Raw genomic sequence first — 21,510 nt, 5'->3', positions numbered from 1 at the left:
AATTACTTTGGGAATTTTTATACCGTCTTAATTTTATATGCAAAACAAATTACATTATAGCAAGGTGAACTGAAGAATGGCCTACATAAGTGTGTTTTACTTGAGAATTTTTTTTCTGCATCTAAACCAAATTAAAGAAACCCACACTCCTGATAGAGTAACATGCTTTCTTGAAAAGCAGTAGAGTCGGTACCACAGTGATGTGCAACTTGTCTTTTGCAGTGAGAAGACTCAGGAGCGGCCGTTGACGTTAAATCATTTGTTCCATTCTTGCTTGTTTACATAGTGTCTGCAATGTGCAGGTGGCAAAGGAGGCCCCCGAAGAGCTGCGTGCCGCTTTATGCCGAGCAGTGTACATCCCCAGTGAAAGTTGATTTCAGAATACAGTGGTACCTTGGATTACGAGCATAATCCGGTTCCAGGAGCATGCTCGTAATCCAAAATGCTCGTTTATCAAAGCGAGTTTCCCCATAGGAAATAATGGAAACTCGCTTTGATACGTTCCCCCCCCCCACCCCTCACCCTCGAGGCCAGGGCGCTGCTCCCCCCCCCCCGCGTGATCTGGTGCCCCCTCCCTGTGAGAACAAGCACCCCCCGCCCGACCAACTTTAACTCACACCCTCCCCCCGTCTGGCACCGGCACGAGAACCGTTCCCCCCCCCCCCCCCGCGAGAACAGGAACCCCCCACCCGACCAACTTTAACTCACCCCCCCCCCTTTGGCACCGGCACGCAGCCCACAAGTGCCGGTGCCGCTTGAAGATCTTCTTCTTCTCAGTCTCTGCCGGCTTTGAGCATACATCTGCGCATGCTCAAGCCCTTCTAATTCTCCCTCTCGCCGAGATTCTCGGCGAGAGGGAGAATTAGAAGGGCTTGAGCATGCGCAGATGTATGCTCAAAGCCGGCAGAGACTGAGAAGAATATCTTCAAGCGGCATTGGCACTTGTGGGCTGCGTGCCGGTGCCAAAGGGGGGGGTGAGTTAAAGTTGGTCGGGCGAGGGGTTCCTGTTCTTGCAGGGGGGGGGGGGGGCCGATTCGAGCGGGAGGGGGCCCTTTGCGAGTGGGGGGGAGCGATGCCGGTTATCGGGGGGTGCTCGAAAATCGAGTCGACATTCGGTTTGCGAGACACGTTTTGTGAGAATGCTTTGTTCATCTTGCAAAACACTCGCAAACCGGGTTACTTGCAAACAGAGGTTTGACTGTAATTGAAATGGTTCCAAGGTCCAAAGAAAATTAGTGCACATAGTCTGTTTTGTATAGAACATGCATGATAATATCTACACTATCCTTCTTGTTTCCTCAGAGTTCATTAATCTTTAAAGATATTAAAGTGCGGGGCTTCTGGATGAGTCAGTGGAAACAAGATCATGACCAAAGTGAGTGAATCAGCTTCATCTCGTTTAGGCCAGGGGTTCCCAACCCTGTCCTGACCTCCAGCTACTCAGGTTTTCAGGATAGCCCTAATGAATATGCAAGGGGCAGATTTGCATGCCTTTCACCATTATATCTAAATCTCTCGCATGCATATTCATTAGGACTATCCCGAAAACCCGTCTGGCTAGCGGTCCTTCAGGACAAGGTTGGGAGCCACTGGTTTAGGTTGTCCATTCCTAAACAAATTTTCAAACGCTTTTATCCCTTCGGCCTTTTGAAATTCATCTGCAATGTACTGGATTTTGGTGGTGGTGTTGGAATCGCCAGATGACATCGCTCTCCATTAATGCAATAGCCCCTTGCATCCGCTTATTTCTGGGCGCACCAGAGACATGCTTTCCGCACCACAGATGAAGAGGTGAACAGGCAGAAATCCAGGGTTGCCCCTCCCACTAGGCAGACTGAGCATCCATCTAGGGTGGCAGACTTGAATAATAATAATAACTTTATTCTTCTATACCGCCACAATCTTGCGCCTTCTAGGCGGTTTACAATCAAGAGAGCTGGATATTCAGCGAAACACAATATGCAGATTTACATATGAAATACAGATAGCATAGACTTTAATTTATTTATTTATTTATTTATTTATTTAGATTTATATCCCGTTCTCCCAGTAGCTCAGAACGGTCTACAAGTAAACATACACAGTAGAAGTAATTAGGCAAATAAGATGTACAATAGGTTTAGGTGCTTGGACATACAAAATTGTGCAATATTTATCAGGGTACAAACAATTTTTCAGAGTACAGACAATTTATCAGAGTACAGACTAAGAGAGGACTATACTGAAATTTAGGAGAAGTTAAAGGGGAGAGAAGAGAGAGGTGGGGTTTAAGGGGGGGTGTAGACTGAGGGAGATCTTTAGTTGAAGAGGAGGGTCTTTACCATTTTACGGAATGTCAATAAAGAGTTCTGTTGCCTGAGTTGGGGGGGGAGTTTATTCCAGAGATGTGGGATGAAGTGGCTGTAGGATCGTTTGCGGGCAGTTTCTGAGAGGAGGGACCTTCCAGGGGGAATGCATAGGCGTATTTCTGATTTTGAGCGGAGGGAGCGAGTGGGGGTGTAGATGGGAAGCTTAGATTTTATGTAGGAGGGGGTGGTGGCATAAATTCTCTTGTGGGCTACTGCTAGGGCCTTGAAAGCACAGCGCTGGCTAATTGGGAGCCAGTGTTCAGCGCGGAGTGCTGGGGAGACGGGATCATGGTAGTTGAGGTTGTGTAGGAGGCGGATAGCTGCATTTTGGACACGTTGGAGGCGTTTGAGATTATTTTTGGTTAGTCCATTAAATAGGGAGTTACAGTAATCCATTCTGGAGAGGACATATGCGTAGAGGAGTTGGGCGAGGTCAGGTGTGGAGATGTAGGGTTTGATCCTTTTCAGTTGGCGGAGGTAGTAGAAGGAGGTGGAGATTACTTGGGATATGTGGGCAGATAGGGATAAGTGTCCATCTAAAGTTACTCCTAGGCTGCGTACCTGATCATTAAGAAAGTAAGAATATAGAAATACAATTTGCTTAGCAAGAGTATAAGATGTACATTTTGGTAGGTAATGTCCGAGAGGACCTGTTTGGAATAAGCCGTATGATTAGAAAATAACAACGAAAAATGACGATAATATAAAGATAATAGATTATATGAATCACAGTTCCGTGTGATTCAGGTGGACTAAGGAGGGGGGGGATAAAGGTAGGGGGTGGTGGGAAGAGGTAAGAGGGGGGGGTAAGGGAGACCGTTCTTGGGGAGAGAGAGGGGAGAGCGGGTCAATTGTTTAGGTGTTTCAGGAACGGGGGGGGGGGGAAGGGGTTAGCAGCATGGTACTGGAATACATGATTAATAATTACAAAAGAGGATCCATAATAATAATAAAATATAATTCCTAGTACATATTTTATTCAGAAAGTCTTTACATTCATACTCTTAAATAAACACAAACATGCATGTAAAGCTAAAGGTGAATTGCATCAGTCTTTAGAAAATACTGGAAATCCAACCAATCCTTTATTGAGTATCCTTGTGTTTGATTTAGTACCTCCTTTGCTTTTGTTTTATTGGAATACATGAACCACAAGTGGAGCAGTTTGTTCATTTAACTCTTGACTACTGTAATATCCTCTACCTCCCCTGCAACAATAACAAAACCACTACAAACAATCCAAAACACAGCACTGAGACTCATCTACTCATTGAAGAAACATGACCACATTACAGAAGCATATCTCAAATCACATTGGCTTCCAATTCCAGCAAGAATAGAATTTAAATTCTACTGTCTACTATTTAAGACTTTATACGGAGACAGCCTAAACTACCTGAGCAACCGCCTCATCCACAACACCTCAACTAGACATAGGAAAACTCACACCCCATTCTCATACCCCCCATTTAAGGAGGTCAAACGGAAAAAAACTATACGATGGCCTCCTGGCCACTCAAGCAACCAAACTAGACAACTAAATCGCCAATCTACTGACGGCATCCCTAGACTACAAAACTTTTAGAAACAAAATAAAGACCATACTCTTCAAGAAATCCCTGAAAAAGAAATAACACCGCAAGTATCAAACACTGCCTCTCACTAAAGCCAACTACCCTAAACAAATAGCCATACTTATTTCTTGCTCTCTTTGAAAATGACCGGATATCTTTTTGGTAAGATCTTTTTGTAATACATCCTTGATAATTCTTTTGTAATCCGCCTTGAACCGCAAGGTAATGGTGGAATAGAAATCCCTAATGTAATATAATATATAGAGTTTTCAAAGAAAAAGAGCAGAAGCTGTTCAACAGAAGATTGTAGAAAGTAATCAAAATGATATTAAACTACTAAACAGTGTCAGGAGACCAGAATAGAAGACGACACCCTCTTAATATTGTAAAGCAAGAAATAATTTCCCCTCTCACTTTCACTCATTAGATCAGTGCACGTGCTACAGTGATGAGAACTAGTTTAAAAGCACATCGGTGCTCCTTCCGATTCTCTCATTCTCTCAAAGTCGTGCTGAAGAAGCTAGCCTCCCTCTGGTTCTGAGCAAGAGAGAGATTTCATTTACTATTACCGTGTTTCCCCGAAAATAAGCCTTAGTCGCTGGCAGCAGCAGCACTTCCCCCCCCCACACACACACACATTCATCTTTCCCTGCCATCTGAACCGTGAGACTGAAATAAATACTTTATAACAAACCAGCAGCATCGGCAGCAATCTAGATAGGCTGCTTCACTGCCTTCTATCTTGCAGGCATTCCTCTGCCGCGTTGCTGATGACATCATCAGCAACGCGGCAGAGGAACCCCGGGCGATAGAAGGCCATGAAGCAGCCTGTCTAGATTGCTGCTGCCGGTTTGTTATAAGGTATTTATTTTGATCTCACGGATTGGATGGGAAGGAGAGATGGGTCGGCGGGGGGGATAGAAAGATGCTACGGGGGGGGGAGGGAAGGAGGGATAGAAGCTGCAAGGGATGGGAGGGAGGGATAGAACCTGCAAGGATTCTGCTGCACAAGAGATAGGAGGGAAGGATAGAAAGGTACTGCAGAGGGGATGGGTGAGAGGGGAGGAAAGATGCTGCACATGTGGGGGAGAGAAAGGAAATAGGAAGAATCGGGGTGAAGGAGAGGAATGGAGAGATGATCATTGTACATGAAAAAAATAAGACCTAGTGCCTTTTTTGGGCCCCAAATTAATATAAGACAGTGTCTTATTTTAGGGGAAACACGGTAGTTCCCTTCCTTCAACTGCAGCTGTAATGGGTGTTGTGCAAGAACAGCGGCATATTTGAGTTCATGCAATCCACCTGGCTTTTTGTTCTCCTCCATTGGTTGTTTCGTGCCAGTAGACCTTTATTCACTACCTGGCATGTTGCCTTCCAACGGACAAAGCAGCTGGATGTCAAAAGCTTAAATATTGGCAGGAGTGGGGATCTGAGGAGCCCTCAGCTAGCCTACATTTTCAGAAATAATGTTTTGATCAGTGTCTTCCATGTCTAAAATATTTCTTTAAAAGGTGCTAACCATTTCAAGACCAGACCTGACAACCCTAATGCAAAACATCTATCAAGCAGCACATCTGCTTCAAACAAATTCAGTGCTGATGAGAAATCCAGTGATAGCGAGCAAAGTGGAACATTTCTACCTAATGGTACACTCTTGGTAGTCATGATGGATCAAATTGATGTTGCTCTTAAGAACATAAGAATTGCCGCTGCTGGGTCAGACCAGTGGTCCACACGGCGGCCCTCTGGTCAAAGACCAGCGCCCTGAGACTAGCCCTACCTGCATACGTTCTGGTTCTTCAGGAACTTGTCTAACTTCCTTGTTTAAAATGCCGTTGAAAAGGACCAGGATGCCAGGCACCATTTGATATTACATCACTGGGGGGAACAAGCACCCCCAGGCCCCGACAGCTTCTCGACACGAGGATTGTAAAACATAATGGTTGTAGGGGGGGGGGGGGGCTCAGGAACAGTCTCTCATACACAATGTCTCATAGGGACTACGTCTTCTCTTCTGGTTGCCTGCAATGCTGTTAAGCCAGAATGCCAGGCACTATTTGATGTCACATCACTAAGCCAGAATGCCAGCCACCGTTTGATGTCACATTGCGGGGGGGGGGGGGGAGGGAGAACAAGTTTCCATGTCCCAACAGTTTTCAGACACAATTAGGATGGTAAAACACACTGGTGGTGGGGAGGGGGCTCAGGAACAGTCTCTCACACGCTGCCTCACAGGGATTATGTCTTTTATTCTTCCGGTTGCCCGCAATGTTGTTAAAAGAGCCAGAATGCCAGGCACCGTTTGATGTCACTTTGCTGGAGGGTAGGAACAAGTTTCCAGACACAAGAAGGATGGTAAAAACACACTGGTGGGGGCTCAGGAACAGTCTCTCACACATGCTGCCACCCAGGGATTACCAGTAGGTTTTCTGCTCTCCCCTGCCACACTTGAAAAAAGCTAGAACGCCAGGTGCCATTTGATGCCACTTGCTGAGGGGGAGGGGATCAGGAACAGTCTCGCACCCACTGATTAGGTCTTTTTAAAAATTCATTGCCAAGACTTAATTGCCTCAAAAACACTGTGATCATTCCATTTCATTTATTGCTTATATACTGCTCCCCTAGGCAAAAGCTGCCTGGTGTGGTTTACATAAAATTAAAAACAAACATTAATAAAACCAATTAGAATTTCAACCCTTAATACAGAGACATAAAACCATCACTCCCAGAAGATAATACAGAAACTTCTGTAAACCTCTTCATCTCTCATAGTCTAAAAATCCCCCTCAACCCCCCAATTCTTTTTAATTTAACAAAAACAGAGTTTTCCCTTCCACCCGCATCCTTCCTATCGTAGATCTTTGCATTATCATTTAGCGTATCGCCCTCGTCAAATAATTATGTTTGAAGCAATTTCCAGAATTTCAAATGGTTCTACGCCTTCCATATTTTCATGGCATAGTTTTCCACAGTTCCAGCCCCACAAATTAAATAACATTATAAAATCAAACATGCATTTTAAAAGTCAAGTTTAGAAAGGAATACCTAAAAAGAAAGTAGGTTTGCTGAATCTACCCTGTAGAATCTCTGAGGTTTAGAATCCAGTTCCATCCCTTGTTTTCAGAAGTGAGGCAAGTATGCAGAGTATGAGCCATGAAATTGTGTCTAACCCATCTATGATTTTGTGTTTGGGAGGGGGGTTGTAGGAAGTTTTGCCCCCTCCCCCTTTTTCACCACTAGGTACTTTTTGCCCCTGGAATTTTTACCCCCACACATTTTGTTCCCCCACCCCTGGGAAATTTTGCCCCCAGCAATCACTGCAGTTCTAAATTGCAATATTATAATCATTAAGCATTCTCATTACCATTTTTGCTGGCTTTGCTCATTTGAATATGCCACTCAAGTACATTTTTATGGCTACAGCTTTTTCTTATTGTGCATATTTCAAATCTTTTGCAGCATTTTTGACCCACAATGAAATTTTTTTTTTCATCAAAACGTCTAAAATGAAGTAAAAATTGTAAAAGTAAAAAATACAGAGTCAGTTTTATCACTTATATCGGCCGTTTTAGCGTGATGAACGGTCCACAATGAATCTGATTCTCCTCCCTGCCCTCCCCATTGCAGCATTACCAGAGCACCCCTCCCGGTTCTGAGGGGGGGAGGGGAATGCGCCGCCCAAGATATGAAAAATAAAATTTCGTTGTGATGGGAAGACAATGCCCCCCCCCCCCAAGATATGAAACATACAATTTCATTGTGATGGGAGGGCAATGCCCCCCACGCCCCCAAGATATGAAAAATAAAATGTTATTATGGCCTTATGAATGGGTCAAAAATTCTAGGTCAAATGAACAAAGATTATATTGGCATGTTCAGATGAAGAAAAATTCACAAAATGAGAGGTCAATGCTGGCAGTAATAATTATGATATTGCAATTTAGTCCAGATGCCTTGTAAGGGGAGAGGGTAATTTGCAGGGTGTTGGCGGTATAATTACAGGGGAGTTGTTTTGGGGAGTAGGATAGTGGAGCATTTGCAGGCAGAGGACCAGCTCTGTGGGTGCCAGTCAGGTATTAAGCAACTTCCTTCACTCACCAGGCAGGGATAATTTGTGCTGGATTTGGTACCCCCGATTATTTTGAAATGTTGGCACCCATGGTTGCAGGATGTAGCTTTTGGGGACTGTGAGCAGTTGCAAGAGGTAGTGTTTGGCGATGGTGGAAAATATTTGCAGGGGACTTCCTCCATCTTGACTAGATTGACTATCTCTACTTTTCACTTCTTTATTACTCTCTAGGTACTTTAGTTAGATTGTGAGCCTTCGGGACAGTAAGGGAATTTCTAAGTACCTTTCTTACTTATAATTTTAATGTATATTTTCTGTAAACCGCTTAGAACTTAACGGATGTAGCGGTATATAAGAAATAAATTACAAATAGTAAAATCATCCAGTCTGTCTAACTATTCTATCCATGCTGTTAAAGCTAATCTCTCAACACACAGCACTACAATTTGATTGCCCACGGGGTAAGAGTCCTTATTGAATCTGGTTTCTGTAGGCTCCTGTACTGGTTTCCTACCATCCTAGAGAGATGAACACACAGCTCAGGATATAAAGTCTAACGAACAGACGATATCTACCTTGGCTATTACATTACATTACATTAGTGATTTCTATTCCGCTTGTACCTTGCGGTTCAAAGCGGATTACATAAGAAGAAGCTGGACATTTCCAGGAGGGTACATGACATTTAGGGTAAGACATAGTAACAGAATGAGTATAGTCTTAGTAACATTGGATGAAAGCAGTTATATTACATTACATATCAAATCTTTTCCAGGCGTTGGTAGGTAATATGATTCGGTAGGATGAATTGGGTTTGAGTTTTAATTTTTTTTTTTTTGGTCGGTTGAGGGTATGGTGCCAGGGAGTGGGTAAACCTGGTCGGTGTACGTGGAAGAGGAGAGTGAGATTAGGTGTTTTGAATATGCTTTTTGAAAAGTAGCGTTTTGATTTCTTTACGGAATGCTTTGAAGTCAGATGTTGAGGTTAACAATCTGGTTATGGAGGGTTCGAGTTTTGCTGCATGTGTTGCTATGAGGCTATATTGTTCTGTTTTCTCATGTTGTACCATGAACAATTTTCCTGTTTAGTGGGATTGGTAATATCAGAATTTTTGTCCTGTGATTTCTGTGCAGATAGGGAAGACCTGAACCAGATGTTCCTGGATCTTTGCGCCCTGATTCGTGCAGGGAAGCTGTCAGCTCCATTCTGTTCAGAGGTTCCCTTGGAGGATTATAAGGTTGCTGTGGAGTCTTCTATGAAACCATTCGTCTCTGCCAAGCAAATACTTATCATGTGACTGGATCCTAAAGACAAATAAGAAGCAGAGGCTCTGCTGGGTCAGTTTTTATCAGTGAATCCAGAAGCCATCAGATAGCCCAGGGGGAAAGAGTTGTGAGTCTCTTGAGAAAATGGCGTCTAGCCTACTAAAGGGGTCCTTTTATTTTTTTTCATTTATAAATCTTTATTCATTTTCTTATGTTACAGCAAGTGGATTACATAAGCTCAATTAAAACTTGGATATACACACTTGATAAACTCATAATAAATATCAGTAAAAAAAATTTTTTTTGAATCAAAGTATAAAATACAGATTAATATATAAGAATTCTAAATTATATAATACATATTGAATATAATAGTTTCCCATCCCCTCCCCCCTCCCTTCCAGTCAATAATACATATTTTTATTTTATTGTATTCCCTTCTGTTATTGGTATAATAATTTAAATTATTGAAATATTTTGTAATAACCAGAAATATGCTCCCCTCCCTTTTCCCTTCCTATCACATATTTTAATTATGGGAAAATTTATCATTCTTTACAAAAATCTGTTAATGGTCCCCATATTTTTTGAAATTTATTCATATATCCTTTTTGTGTTGCAATAGCGAGTTCCATTTTGTATATGTGGCATACCGAATTCCACCAGAAAATATAGTTTAATCTGTCATGTTGTTTCCAATTGAATGTGATTTGTTGTATTGCTATTCCAGTTAAAATAAATAGAAGTTTGTTATTACTTGATGAAATTTGACTTCTTGCTCTCATGGTTGTTCCAAATAATATAGTATCATATGTCAAGGCTACCGGATTTTCTAACATCCTATTAATTTGGGGCCAAATTGATTTCCAGAATGATAAGATAAATGGACAAAAGAATAAAAGATGGTCTAATGTCCCAACTTCAGTATGACAGTGCCAGCATCTATTAGATCTTGAGCTATCTATTTTTTGTAAACGAACAGGGGTCCAAAAAGCTCTATGTAGAAAAAAAAACCAAGTTTGTCTCATAGATGCTGACATTGTACATTTTAACCTCCAAGACCAAAGCCGTGGCCATTGAGATGCACTAATCTGATGCTTTATCTCAATGCTCCAAATGTCTCTAAGACCATTTTTTGGTTTTTTATTTATAAATCCATATATTATTTTATACCACTGTGCGGCTTTATGTCCTATTGAGTCCATCTGGAAACACAAGAATTCCAAACTGTGATATTTAGTAAGGTTTTTCCATTCAGGGAACCCTACCTGAATAGACTGCTTCAATTGCAACCATTTAAAATATTGTGTCCTTTTATTAAGTGGCTTTAGCATGCACTTATGTGGGTTTTTCCTAAGCGCTATGGCCATTTTTACCACAGCCGGCAAATAGTCAATCTTCAACCATTAATAGAAAAGGATTTAAGCCTTGAAATAGCAGCCTGCGAAACATGAATTTGTGTCAGCAATGTCCCCATAACTACTCTTCATAAAGATAAGTAGTACAATGTATTTTGAGTTTACTGTATTCACAAAGTAATGCATTTAATTGGAATTAATGAAGTGGAAAAACTTAGAAAATTGAGAAATGGAAAGCATTGAAAACTGAGAGGACTGATGAAAATCTCATGAAAAAATTTTGTTTGTGAGAAGCGAGCTTCTGATGGTCCACGCTACAGTAGATGGTTGCATGCGTTAATGTTGCCATTAATGTGCGGCCAATAACCCTTTATTTGGCTTTGTTGCTTAGAAGCAACATGTGTCTTCTATGGCTCTTATGGGAGATCTGCATTAGAGAATGACACGGTGACGGTTTACCCGCGGCCACCGCATTTAAGCCGCGGGTCACCGCCGAAAACGGGGAAGAAAAATAGCAGTCGCTGCGGTGACGGGGACAAGGCCATTCACCGACCGCGGAAACGGTGAACAGGTTTGTCCCCGCGGGCCAATGTACCCCCTTCTAGGAACCGCTATTTCACCGTGCTCCTCATTTGTCATTTCAACCCTTCCTGCCAATCGCAGCAGAAGGGTACCCAACCCCTCCTGCCGGTCCTCCCAATGGCCTCCCCTAAGATCGCCGGCAGGAGGGTACCCAACCCCTCCTGCTGGACCCCCCCCAACGAACCCTCCCACCCCGGAACCCCCTTAGTCTTACTTTTCAAGTTGGACCGGACAGCTCCTCGCTCGTCTGGCCAGCAGGCCTGCCTCCGTCCAAATGAGGCGGGCCCGCCCCTCCCCTCCCCTCCCCTCCCCTGCCTCCCAATGGCCTCCCCTAAGATCGCCGGCAGGAGGGTACCCAACCCCTCCTGCTGGACCCCCCCCCAACGAACCCTCCCACCCCGGAACCCCCTTAGTCTTACTTTTCAAGTTGGACCGGACAGCTCCTCGCTCGTCTGGCCAGCAGGCCTGCCTCCGTCCAAATGAGGCGGGCCCGCCCCTCCCCTCCCCTGCCTAACCCACAGGATCCTAGGGCCTGATTGGCCCAAGCACCTAAGGCCCCTCCTATAGCGGGAGTGGCTTTAGGTGCCTAGACCAATCAGGCCCTAGGATCCTGTGGGTTGGGCAGGGTAGGGGCGGGCCCGCCTCATTTGGACGGAGGCAGGCCTGCTGGCCAGACGAGCGAGGAGCTTTCCGGTCCAACTTGAAAAGTAAGACTAAGGGGGTTCCGGGGTGGGAGGGTTCGTTGGGGGGGGGGGTCCAGCAGGAGGGGTTGGGTACCCTCCTGCCGGCGATCTTAGGGGAGGCCATTGGGAGGCAGGGGAGGGGAGGGGAGGGGTGGGCCCGCCTCATTTGGACGGAGGCAGGCCTGCTGGCCAGACGAGCGAGGAGCTGTCCGGTCCAACTTGAAAAGTAAGACTAAGGGGGTTCCGGGGTGGGAGGGTTCGTTGGGGGGGGGTCCAGCAGGAGGGGTTGGGTACCCTCCTGCCGGCGATCTTAGGGGAGGCCATTGGGAGGACCGGCAGGAGGGGTTGGGTACCCTTCTGCTGCGATTGTCGGGAGGGCCGTTGGGGGGGTCTACAGGAGGGGTTGGGTGCCCTCCTGCCGTGATCGCTGGGGGGAGGGGAGACTTGCAGCCGTAGCCGCGGTCACTATGCTAATCACGGCAGCATTTAAAGTACATGTCGTGTTTGTTTTTGCATTGCTAGGGTGGTGGAAGATTAGTGATTGAAAAACTGTATGAAAAATAACTATTTTAAATTTAGTGATCAAAATGTGTCAGTTTTGAGAATTTTTATTAATTAATTTTTTCTCTGCGTGTTTTGTTTTTGTATAGTTATTAACTAATATTTAACTAAGTTTTAAAGTTTTAAAGAATGTTTCCTTTATACGTAAATAAAGAAAAGTGAATGGGATTGCAGTGGCGGTGACGGGGCGGTGAATGGGGTGGCAGTGGCGGTGACGGGGCGGTGAAGAGGATGGTGAGACGGGGACGGGGCGGTGACGGGGTTGGTGAGACGGGGACGGGGCGGTGACGGGGATGGTGAGACGGGGACGGGGCGGTGACGGGGACCAATTTTTTCACCGTGTCATTCTCTAATCTGCATCTCCAAATGCCTGGCTTGGCACTGCTGCTCTCGTTCAACATCAAGTTACGTAAAGTAGCTGTTTCACCATCTGCCAGTTAAAAGGGTTAAAAAGAATTATTGCATGAGCACTGACACCTGTTTTGTAGGAGGTAAGAACTCGCGCAGTAATCCTGCATTAACATGGATGTGCTGATTAGCCCAGGAAAGCTTATTCTTTGTTTCCAGACACATCCCCTCCAACAAAAAATGAAAAATATTTTTTAGCACACACCAATTTGGAACTTATTGCAGGATACCTGAGTACATCAGGTGGTATGCGAGCACCAGCACTTACCGCAAGTAAGTAAAAAGGCCCCTAATACCGGTACAAACTGATTGCAATGTAATTTATCATTGTTTTATGCCTTTCTGTGGCTAAAGCCCACATTTAGTGGTGTTACAATGGGCTCAATAGCGTACTTATATAAACTATAAAAATGTCTTGTGATATTTCCTGATTCAAAATGTAATTATAAAAAGGTTAAATTTGAATCCATCCAGATTTTCACAATTCCATCCACAGTGCGCACAATAAAATCTTTGTAAAACTAGTTTTCATGTTGTCCGACAGATCAATCCAGAGACGCAGAGGTTATATCCATCTACCAGCAGATGGAGACAGAGAGAACACTTAGAGCTCTGCCCTATAGCCCCCTCTATTGCAGCCTCACTCTCGGTATTTTCCCATTAACTTTCAAACGCCATTCTGACCTCATGTGCAACTTTCTTCAAATGAGTCCCTTTATTTTCTAATTCTTGTTATTCTTTTTTCTATCTACATGCTTTTCCTTTGCCTCTACCCTTTTCTGTCCATTAAAATGTTTTATCACTTATTGTGATGGCATTGTAATGTAGCATACTATGCTGTACTTTGTATTGTTATTTGAATATTTTTACTGTTGTAATTGTCTATTGCTTAGGTTTGACTTATTCTTGCTCTACTGACTTGAGTGAATTTATTCAAAAAAGCAGTAAATAAATCCTAATGAATAAATAAAATTTGCAAAGGAATATTTATTATGCTTTCTCGGAGACTTATTTTTGAGCCAAGTTTTATTATTATTATATACCCAGACAGTGAGATTGGTAATATCAGACAATTATTTGTTATACAGAAATTAAAAAAGGGGCCTTATTTTGAAACAAGGTGTATAATACTTTCGGTATAAATAAGGATATACACACAAAATCACATAATTGTTTTTTCGTAGATTTGGGGTGTCCTTTTCTAAGTATCCTAAACTTTCATATACATCGCTTTTAAAATCTGTCCCATGGCTTGGCTAACCATTTTAATAACCTCTTTCCCAAATCTCCCATTGTTCTTCCTTCCTCCTCTCAGTGATGGGTCTTGGCTCATGGTCGCTGATGGGAGGAGATGCTGAAAAGGCTTGTAGGCCTAGAGCTATGTTTACTTGAAATTAGGATGAAAATCACTTTAGACCTAATCTCACCTTTACAAAAATAAAGGCATTTATTGATGAAAATGTTATGAACTGAGAATGAGTCTAGATTCCGCCTGACCTTTCAAAAGCAAGAATGAAATTTATGCCAAGATTGTTTTTGATATGCAGTTGTAGAGAAAAAGTTTGTTTGAGCTGGGTACTGACTATAAAATTAAAATATTATTGAGCAGGGACAGTATTATTGTAGTCGGTAAGACTATACTTTCTATCTAGATTAAGTGAAATGAGACTGTCCAGACAATGAGACTTCTTTCCATAACAGGAAATTAATTTTCTCTCTCTAATAAACCATCATGAATTCCCATTACCATTTTTTCGCTTCTCAAAGTCATTTTATTTTTTTAACAGGATATCCATGAAGGGCTCTGCCCTAGGCAGCAATGGAATCACCAGGAAATCCTTCCTCAAGGCAATTTAACACTGAAAGATGATCCCTTTGTTACATTCATCAGTTATACACAAATATTTTTAACACATAACCGAATACTGTACCTTTTTTGTTCTCTCGGTCTATTCCTTTAGGTACTTAAACCCTTTTGTTGTTTAAAACCAAAGTTCAGAAAATGATAAACTGTCCCAATACTGCATTAAGACAAAGCTTTCGCGTGGAGGACAGCACCACTCCTCCAGGCTGAGGAGACATCCAGAGAGGGCAGAGCTGGTGTTGGCAGTTTCCTGGCTCAGTAGCGGTCAATGATGGGGTAACTGTGGTCATTCTGGCAGGCGAAGTAGGCAACAAGCTGTCCATTACAGATCATGAGGAAAAGCCCACTGCCTGAAATGTTAAAGCAGCACAGCTAACAAAACTGTATTGCAAGAGGATTTTAAAAAAATACAAGATGAGCCCCAGGCTCTACCCTCTAATTGTATTAATAAAATAGCTTATGAAAGAAGCAGGATTGAATAGGAAAATGAATAAACCAACCTTATTTTAATCATCTGGTTGCTGAGAAAATATCAGCAGTGGGCCAAAGCATCATCTCTGTTGCTGGTCAGAGGCCAAGTTACTAATTGGATGCTACCCAATACATGGCAAAGTGGTAGGCCCACTACTGGCATTTCCTCAGGAATCCATCCAGTTAACCAACATCATTTATCACTTAATAAATCCATTTAAAATAGCTTAATTTCTCATTTCCCTTTGGCCTTTCATTTGTGACAATAAAGAGATTGGTTTCTTACCTTTATAATATCTTTGCTAGTAGATAGGGATAGTATGCTAAACCATAGGGTTGTCCATGCCTGCTCGTGAGCATTCTATAGAAGATGTCAATTGCAGCTTTTCAACTCCTCCTCCTCCCTAGTCTCTGCTGTCCCCTTCAGTTTGTACCAAAACCTGCAACAGCCTTACAGAAGGGGAACTCAGATGAATTTCAAAACAATCACTGATCGAACAGTAATGTAGCTGAAACATTAACACACCTCTGAGAGGAACAATGAATGTAAGAAAATACAAATTATACAAGAACATGTACGGAGCTCAACCGTTACTTCCTTTTAATTATCTACCCAGATTCTTCTTAATCCCATAGTCTTGACAGGAAATCTTAGCTTTGTAGCTATTAAGCTTGAGTCAGAAAAGCAGGCACATCTGATAATTGCTGGGCAGCAGGTTCAGCATACCATCCCTATCTACTGGAAAAGATATTATCAAGGTAAGAACCTAATCTCTCTTTTCAGTGCAATAGGGATGGTATACTGAACCATAGGGACGTACCTAAGCAGTCCCAAAGGTCAAGGGTGGGAGAGATGAACCTGTACATATTATTGAGGACCCAAAAGCAGCATCCTGTGATGCTATGTCCACCCTATAGAACTTGGTGAAAATATGAAGGAAAGACCAGGTTGCTAACTTACAAAGCTCCTGAAGAGGAATCAACATTGCTCTGTCCAAGAGACCACGCTTCTTGTCGAAGGTATCTTCAACAAGATAGGCTGCTGTGTGCTGCAACTGATGCATACAGACGAGATAGCTCTACAAATCCATCTGGAGATGGTAAGTTTGGAAGAGGATCTACCTTGTGTCACCTGATTGGATAGCACGTAAAGATTATATGAGAGATGAAACTCAAGATAATGAAGGGAATAACATTCAAGATAATGAAGGGAATAGACTTAGTAGATAAAGACAGGTTGTTCACCCTCTCCAAGATAAAGAGAACGAGAGGGCACTCTCTAAAATTTAAAAGGGGATAGATTCCGTACAAACGTAAGGAAGTTCTTCTTCACCCAGAGAGTGGTAGAAAACTGGAATGCTCTTCTGGAGGCTGTTATAGGGGAAAACACCCAGGGATTCAAGACAAAGTTAGACAAGTTCCTGCTGAACCAGAATGTACGCAGGTAAGGCTAAACTCAAGGCACTGGTCCTTGACCTATGGGCCGCTGTGTGAGCGGACTGCTGGGCACGATGGACCACTGGTCTGACCCAGCAGCGGCAATTCTTATGTTCTAACTCAGTGGAGACCTCCAGGTAATGCACTAGTACTTTTTTAATGTCCAAAATATTTAAGGCCTTGTCTGTTTTCTTGGACCTTGTGGGAAGAAAAGCTGGCAGTTTAACTTCTTGTCTGACATGAAACATCAAAATGACCTTCAGCAGAAAGGAGAGAACCATTTGCACTGTTACTCCCACAAGCCAGAGAAACGTCTCTCTGCATGACAGGGCCTGCAACTCTGATACTCCCCTGGCAGGAGAAATTACCACCAAGAAGACTGCTTTAACCATCATATCCATGAGGGAGGCTTCCTGCTCATACAGAGCTGTGCCGTGTCCCTGTAAAACTATATTAAGTTTCCAGGATGGAAACTGTTTTCAGATCAGAGGCCACAGACTCAGGGCACCTTCAGGAACCTGATTATGTCTGCCAGCAAAGCTTTCTTCTCTCGGTCCTGGAAACAGGACAGTCCTGCCATTTGAGCTCTTGTCAAAGCCTTCCTGCAGGAGCGCCAGTACGGACAGAGTCTCTTTAATTTGAAAGGAAACACTGGAATGAGAGGGTATAGGAGTAATCTAAGAAAATACTTTTTTGCAGAAAGGATGGTAGATGCGTGAAATAGGCTTCCGGTAGAGTTAGTGGAGACAAAAACGTATTGTTCAAGAATGCGTGAAATAAGCTCCCGGCAGAGTTAGTGGAGACAAAAATGTATCTTTCAAGAATGCGTGGGATAGGCACATGGGATCTCTTAGGGAGAGGAGGAGATAGTGGATACTGTGGATGGGTAGACTGGAGGGGCCATTTGGCCTTCATCTACCATCATATTTCTCTGTTATCCCAGGACAAGCAGGCAGGTATTCTCGCTAGTGGGTGACATCATCCGACGGACCCCAATGCGGACGTCTCACAAGCATACTTGCTTGTAAAAACTTTAGAAGTTTCGAGTCGCCCACACCGCGCATGCGCAAGTGCCTTCCCGCCCGATGCACCGGGCATGTCTTCTCAGTTCTTACTTTTCCGCGGAGCCGAGAAGTCCGTCTTCGACTCTCTGCGCGAAGTAACTTCACTTGTGCCTTCTAAGTCCGCGGTTTTGTGTTCTTTTACTCATAATCGTTGATTTTCGTCGTGTTTTCTTGTTTTTCATTTTTAAAAAAATTTTTTTTCCTTCCGTTCGACCGGGCAGACCACGTGGCCGCAGCCCCGCGGCTTCGACCTAGCGGCGGAGCTTTTTCGGCCTATGTCCCGGCCTATCACCGGTTTTAAGAAGTGTGTCAAGTGCCAGCGCGTGATTTCGCTGACGGACCCTCATCGACGCTGCCTTCAGTGTCTCGGGCCTCAACACCTTCCGAAATCGTGCCGGCCTTGCTCCACACTTACAGCACGTGCGTTCAAGCGTCGCTGCGTCTTGTGGGAGTTGCTGTTCAGCATGGAGGCTTCGTCGGAGCTGACTTCATCGAAGAACGTTAAACCTTCGACTTCCGCCTCGACTCTTCCGTCTTCCGCCTCGACTCTTCCGTCTTCCACCTCTGCGGCCCCGAGTCTCCTCAAGCCTGCTTCGTTTGTGCCGGCTTCGCCTCCACCGCCTGCTGTGGTACCTTCTTCTGCCTCCTCAGGTCAGGTAGCTAAGCAGCCCATTCCCCCTGTGGTGCTCAAGGTGCCCAAGGCTTCTAAGTCCAAGCACCTGGGCGTCAGGGATCCCGATGTCCGTGCAGGAGGTCCCATTGCAGATGCGGATCCCGCCTTGCCGGCGACGTTCCAGACCTTGCTGGAGAAGCAGTTCATCGAGCTCTTTACCACTATGGGGCCGAAGCTTCTCTCCCAAATCCAGCCTGGGCACGCGGGGCCTCCCGCAAGGTCGAGCCGCCTCCGGTGCCTTCACGTACGCTCTCGTTGCAGGAAGCCAAGTCTCTGCGAGTGTCTGGTCTGGCATCGATGCATGCATCGCAAGGAGCAGAGTCTTTGCCCATGTCTCCATTAGAACCGATTCACTCGATGCCAGGAGCAGAGTCTCTGCAAGGGCCTCCTCCGGACCTGATGCCATCGATGCCGAGCCTTGAGGCTTGGCAGGTGCCTCGAGGTGCGTCTACTCAGCCACCTCTGCTTCGATCCACCGCCTCCAGCCCCATTCACTCGTTGGAAGCCTCGTCGGTGCCTCGCTTGCCTCGACGGTTGAGGCCTACTTCCAGGCACAGTTCTGGCCATCGCTCGAGGAATTCTTCGAAGCATTCATCGAGGCATGACTCGCCTCGTCAGAAGCAGCCTTTCATCGAATATTTGCCTCCGGAGTCTTCACCTCCTCCTATGCCGGAGCTCGAGGACACTTTGGGATCTTTTACTCCCTGCCGATCCCCGGCCTCGTCGTCCTCGAGTTCTTCTTGAGGCCCTGCTCTGCCTGACCAGCTGTCTTTTTCCTCTTTCCTTCGACAGATGGCTGTAGATCTGGACATTACCCTGGACACGGGGTCCAAATTTTCCAAGGAATATTTGGAGACAATGCATCTCCCTCAACCACCTGCTGAATCCCTCCGGCATCCTTTGCATAAGCGGCTGGACCAGACCTTCATGCGCTGTTTCGAGACTCCATCCCTGCTGTTCCGGGGAAGTTGGATGCCAGGTACCGCGCTGTTCAACACAAGGGATTCGATGGGGCTCAGCTCTCTCATCAGTCTCTACTGGTGGAATCCTCCTTGAAAATATAAGTCTATACCACTGTTTCATTAAGCCAATGCGCAGTAGTAGGCTTTGTCCTGATGTCACCTTTGCAACTCCTGTCATCAAAAGCAAGTGGTCCAAATATGTTCATTCTCAGTGTGTGGCGCAGTGGTTAAAAGCTCCAGCCTCAGCACCCTGAGGTTGTGGGTTCAAACCAACGCTGCTCCTTGTGACCTTGGGCAAGTCACTTAACCCCCACTGCCCCAGGTACCTTAGATTGTGAGCACACTGGGAGAGAAGGGAAAATTCTTGAGTACCTGAATACATTCATGTAAACCGTTCTGAGCTCCCTGGGGAGAATAGTATAGAAATTGAACAAACAAATAGTCTCATGCTTGAACAACTGTCTTAATTCTAAACTGTAATTCTTTGGAGATATCCAAAGGGATGCTTAGGGGTTATCTGTGTTGAGAAGCATACAGTGTGTTTTGTGTAGTTTAATTTTGTTGTTAACCATTGTGTTTGTGTGTGTGTATATGAAAAATGAATGGAAAAAATGGTGTTATAATTAGTATTATTATGGGGGCGGAGATTGGGCGGGGTCTGCCCCCGACTTAGCCTATGTTTTGGATTTCAGCCCCTCAGTGTGATTGAGTTTGACACCCCTGGCTTAGGGGGATCCCTGCACACTGGACTGATTGGGAAGCTGTTACCATAAAGTGTGTCCAAATCTCCCCTGCTTGGCTGCAGAAAAAAAGGATGACAAATCAGAGGAAAATGAAGGTAAGCCATGAATCCAGTATTTACCAATTGCAAGCCACCACTGCCAGATGCGAGGAAACTCAGCCATAACTGCAATATAAAAACAAGTTATTTATAGCGTCTCAGAGGACAGATGCCACTCAATACAAACAAAAGTGTTGCAGAGCAGCTTGTCACTTCAAACCAGCACTTTTATACGGCTTCTGCAATTGCACTTAATTGGAATAGGACCCATGTTGCACAATCGAAGAGAGGCAACACAGCAATTTACCCAGAAGCCACACTTCAGTTCTGTGTACCATTTTCTTGTATCCCCCGCCTTTAATTATTCTTTTGCACTGTCACAGCTGTTCTGTCATATCTCTGACTATTCCTTTCTAGGTATCCATCATCATTTTGTAATGGAGCACTAATATACATATTGTTTTAAAAGGAATTCACAATGTTGTACATTTTAAGAAACGCATAGTAGGACAAGTTCCCTTTTGCCATCTCCTCTCTAACCTCTCAAACAGTGTCTCGCAAACTTTGTCGAGCTGCGGCACACTAAACATAGAGTCACGGCTCGAGGCATCCAGAAGTGCGCAGACGTCAAAATAATGATGTCACATGCATGTGTGATGTCATCATGTTGACAACTGCACATGCGCAAAGGCCCGGCAAGGAAGACACATGGAGAGGAGAGGCGCCGGCTGACTGCCTCCCCAGCATCTCATGGCACACCTGAAATCTCAGGAGGCAACACAGTTTGCGATACACTGCTCTAAATCTTCCCACACCCTTCCCCCTCAGGAAAAAATCCTATATAATAAAAGGCTAACTCGCGCATGCGCACTCCTATTTGCGTGCTTCCATGATCTGTAGTTCCGTGGCCGCATGAGTGCGCATGCGTGAGTCCCTAGCCTTCTTCCCAGCCTACCTTGGCCGTCAGCAGCAACGGCTCATCTCCTGTGGGGACCTGATGTGTGCTGTGTCCGTCCGTGGCCGCGGCTTGAGGCGTATGCGCCAGTTAGGTGCATCGGGCGACAGGAGCGGCGCTGGCGGCGGAAGGCAGGAGGGCTCATGGTCCTGCCGCCGCTGCCGCTCCTGTTCACAGCGGCCTGCACGTCGCTGAGTCCCCCCCTTCCCGCAACAACCGCTACCGCTCCTGTTCAAAGCGGCCTGCTGAGGTTCGTGGCCGGCTGTAATGAACCTCGCAGGCCACTCTCCACATGGTAGCACGTTCCCTCTGACGCAATCGCGTTGATCGTTGGAATAGTCTTCCACTTCAGGTTATTGAGGCCATCAGCGTGCCTGATTTTAAGGCCAAATGGATAGACACGTGGGATCTATTCACAGAGAAAGGTAGGGGAGGGTCTGACTGTATAGTAGAGA

General features: G+C 44.8%; 2 protein-coding genes across 12 annotated transcripts in view; one reads left to right on the top strand and one right to left on the bottom strand.

Annotated features, from left to right (window-relative positions):
• MECR (mitochondrial trans-2-enoyl-CoA reductase) overlaps positions 1 to 13,799 on the top strand; it is a 43,752-nt gene extending 29,953 nt beyond the window's left edge. For 4 of the 6 annotated variants that reach the window (XM_033955612.1, XM_033955609.1, XM_033955607.1 and 1 more), the window contains exons 9-10: positions 1,303 to 1,375; positions 9,125 to 9,936. In XM_033955612.1, coding sequence (XP_033811503.1) covers positions 1,303 to 1,375; positions 9,125 to 9,288 — 237 coding nt within the window. In that variant the 3' untranslated portion in view covers positions 9,289 to 9,936. Of the gene's footprint in view, positions 1 to 1,302; positions 1,376 to 9,124; positions 9,937 to 13,392 lie in introns of those variants that run through there. The other 2 variants (XR_004540401.1, XM_033955608.1) reach the window with 2 other exon arrangements.
• Positions 13,800 to 14,597: 798 nt separating this feature from the next.
• The window catches only part of TMEM244 (transmembrane protein 244), a 47,768-nt gene continuing 40,855 nt past the window's right edge, over positions 14,598 to 21,510 (bottom strand). For 5 of the 6 annotated variants that reach the window (XM_033955615.1, XM_033955618.1, XM_033955616.1 and 2 more), the window contains 2 exons: positions 20,182 to 20,226; positions 14,598 to 15,062 (listed from right to left, as the gene is read on the bottom strand). In XM_033955615.1, coding sequence (XP_033811506.1) covers positions 14,968 to 15,062; positions 20,182 to 20,226 — 140 coding nt within the window. In that variant the 3' untranslated portion in view covers positions 14,598 to 14,967. The remainder of the gene's footprint in view (positions 15,063 to 20,181; positions 20,227 to 21,510) is intronic. The other variant, XM_033955614.1, reaches the window with a different exon arrangement.

This window comes from Geotrypetes seraphini, chromosome 8, assembly GCF_902459505.1.
Source record: "Geotrypetes seraphini chromosome 8, aGeoSer1.1, whole genome shotgun sequence".
Lineage (NCBI taxonomy): Eukaryota > Metazoa > Chordata > Amphibia > Gymnophiona > Dermophiidae > Geotrypetes > Geotrypetes seraphini.
The sequence above is the reverse complement of the archived record's forward strand: the minus strand, read 5'-3'. Positions and strand labels throughout refer to the sequence as shown.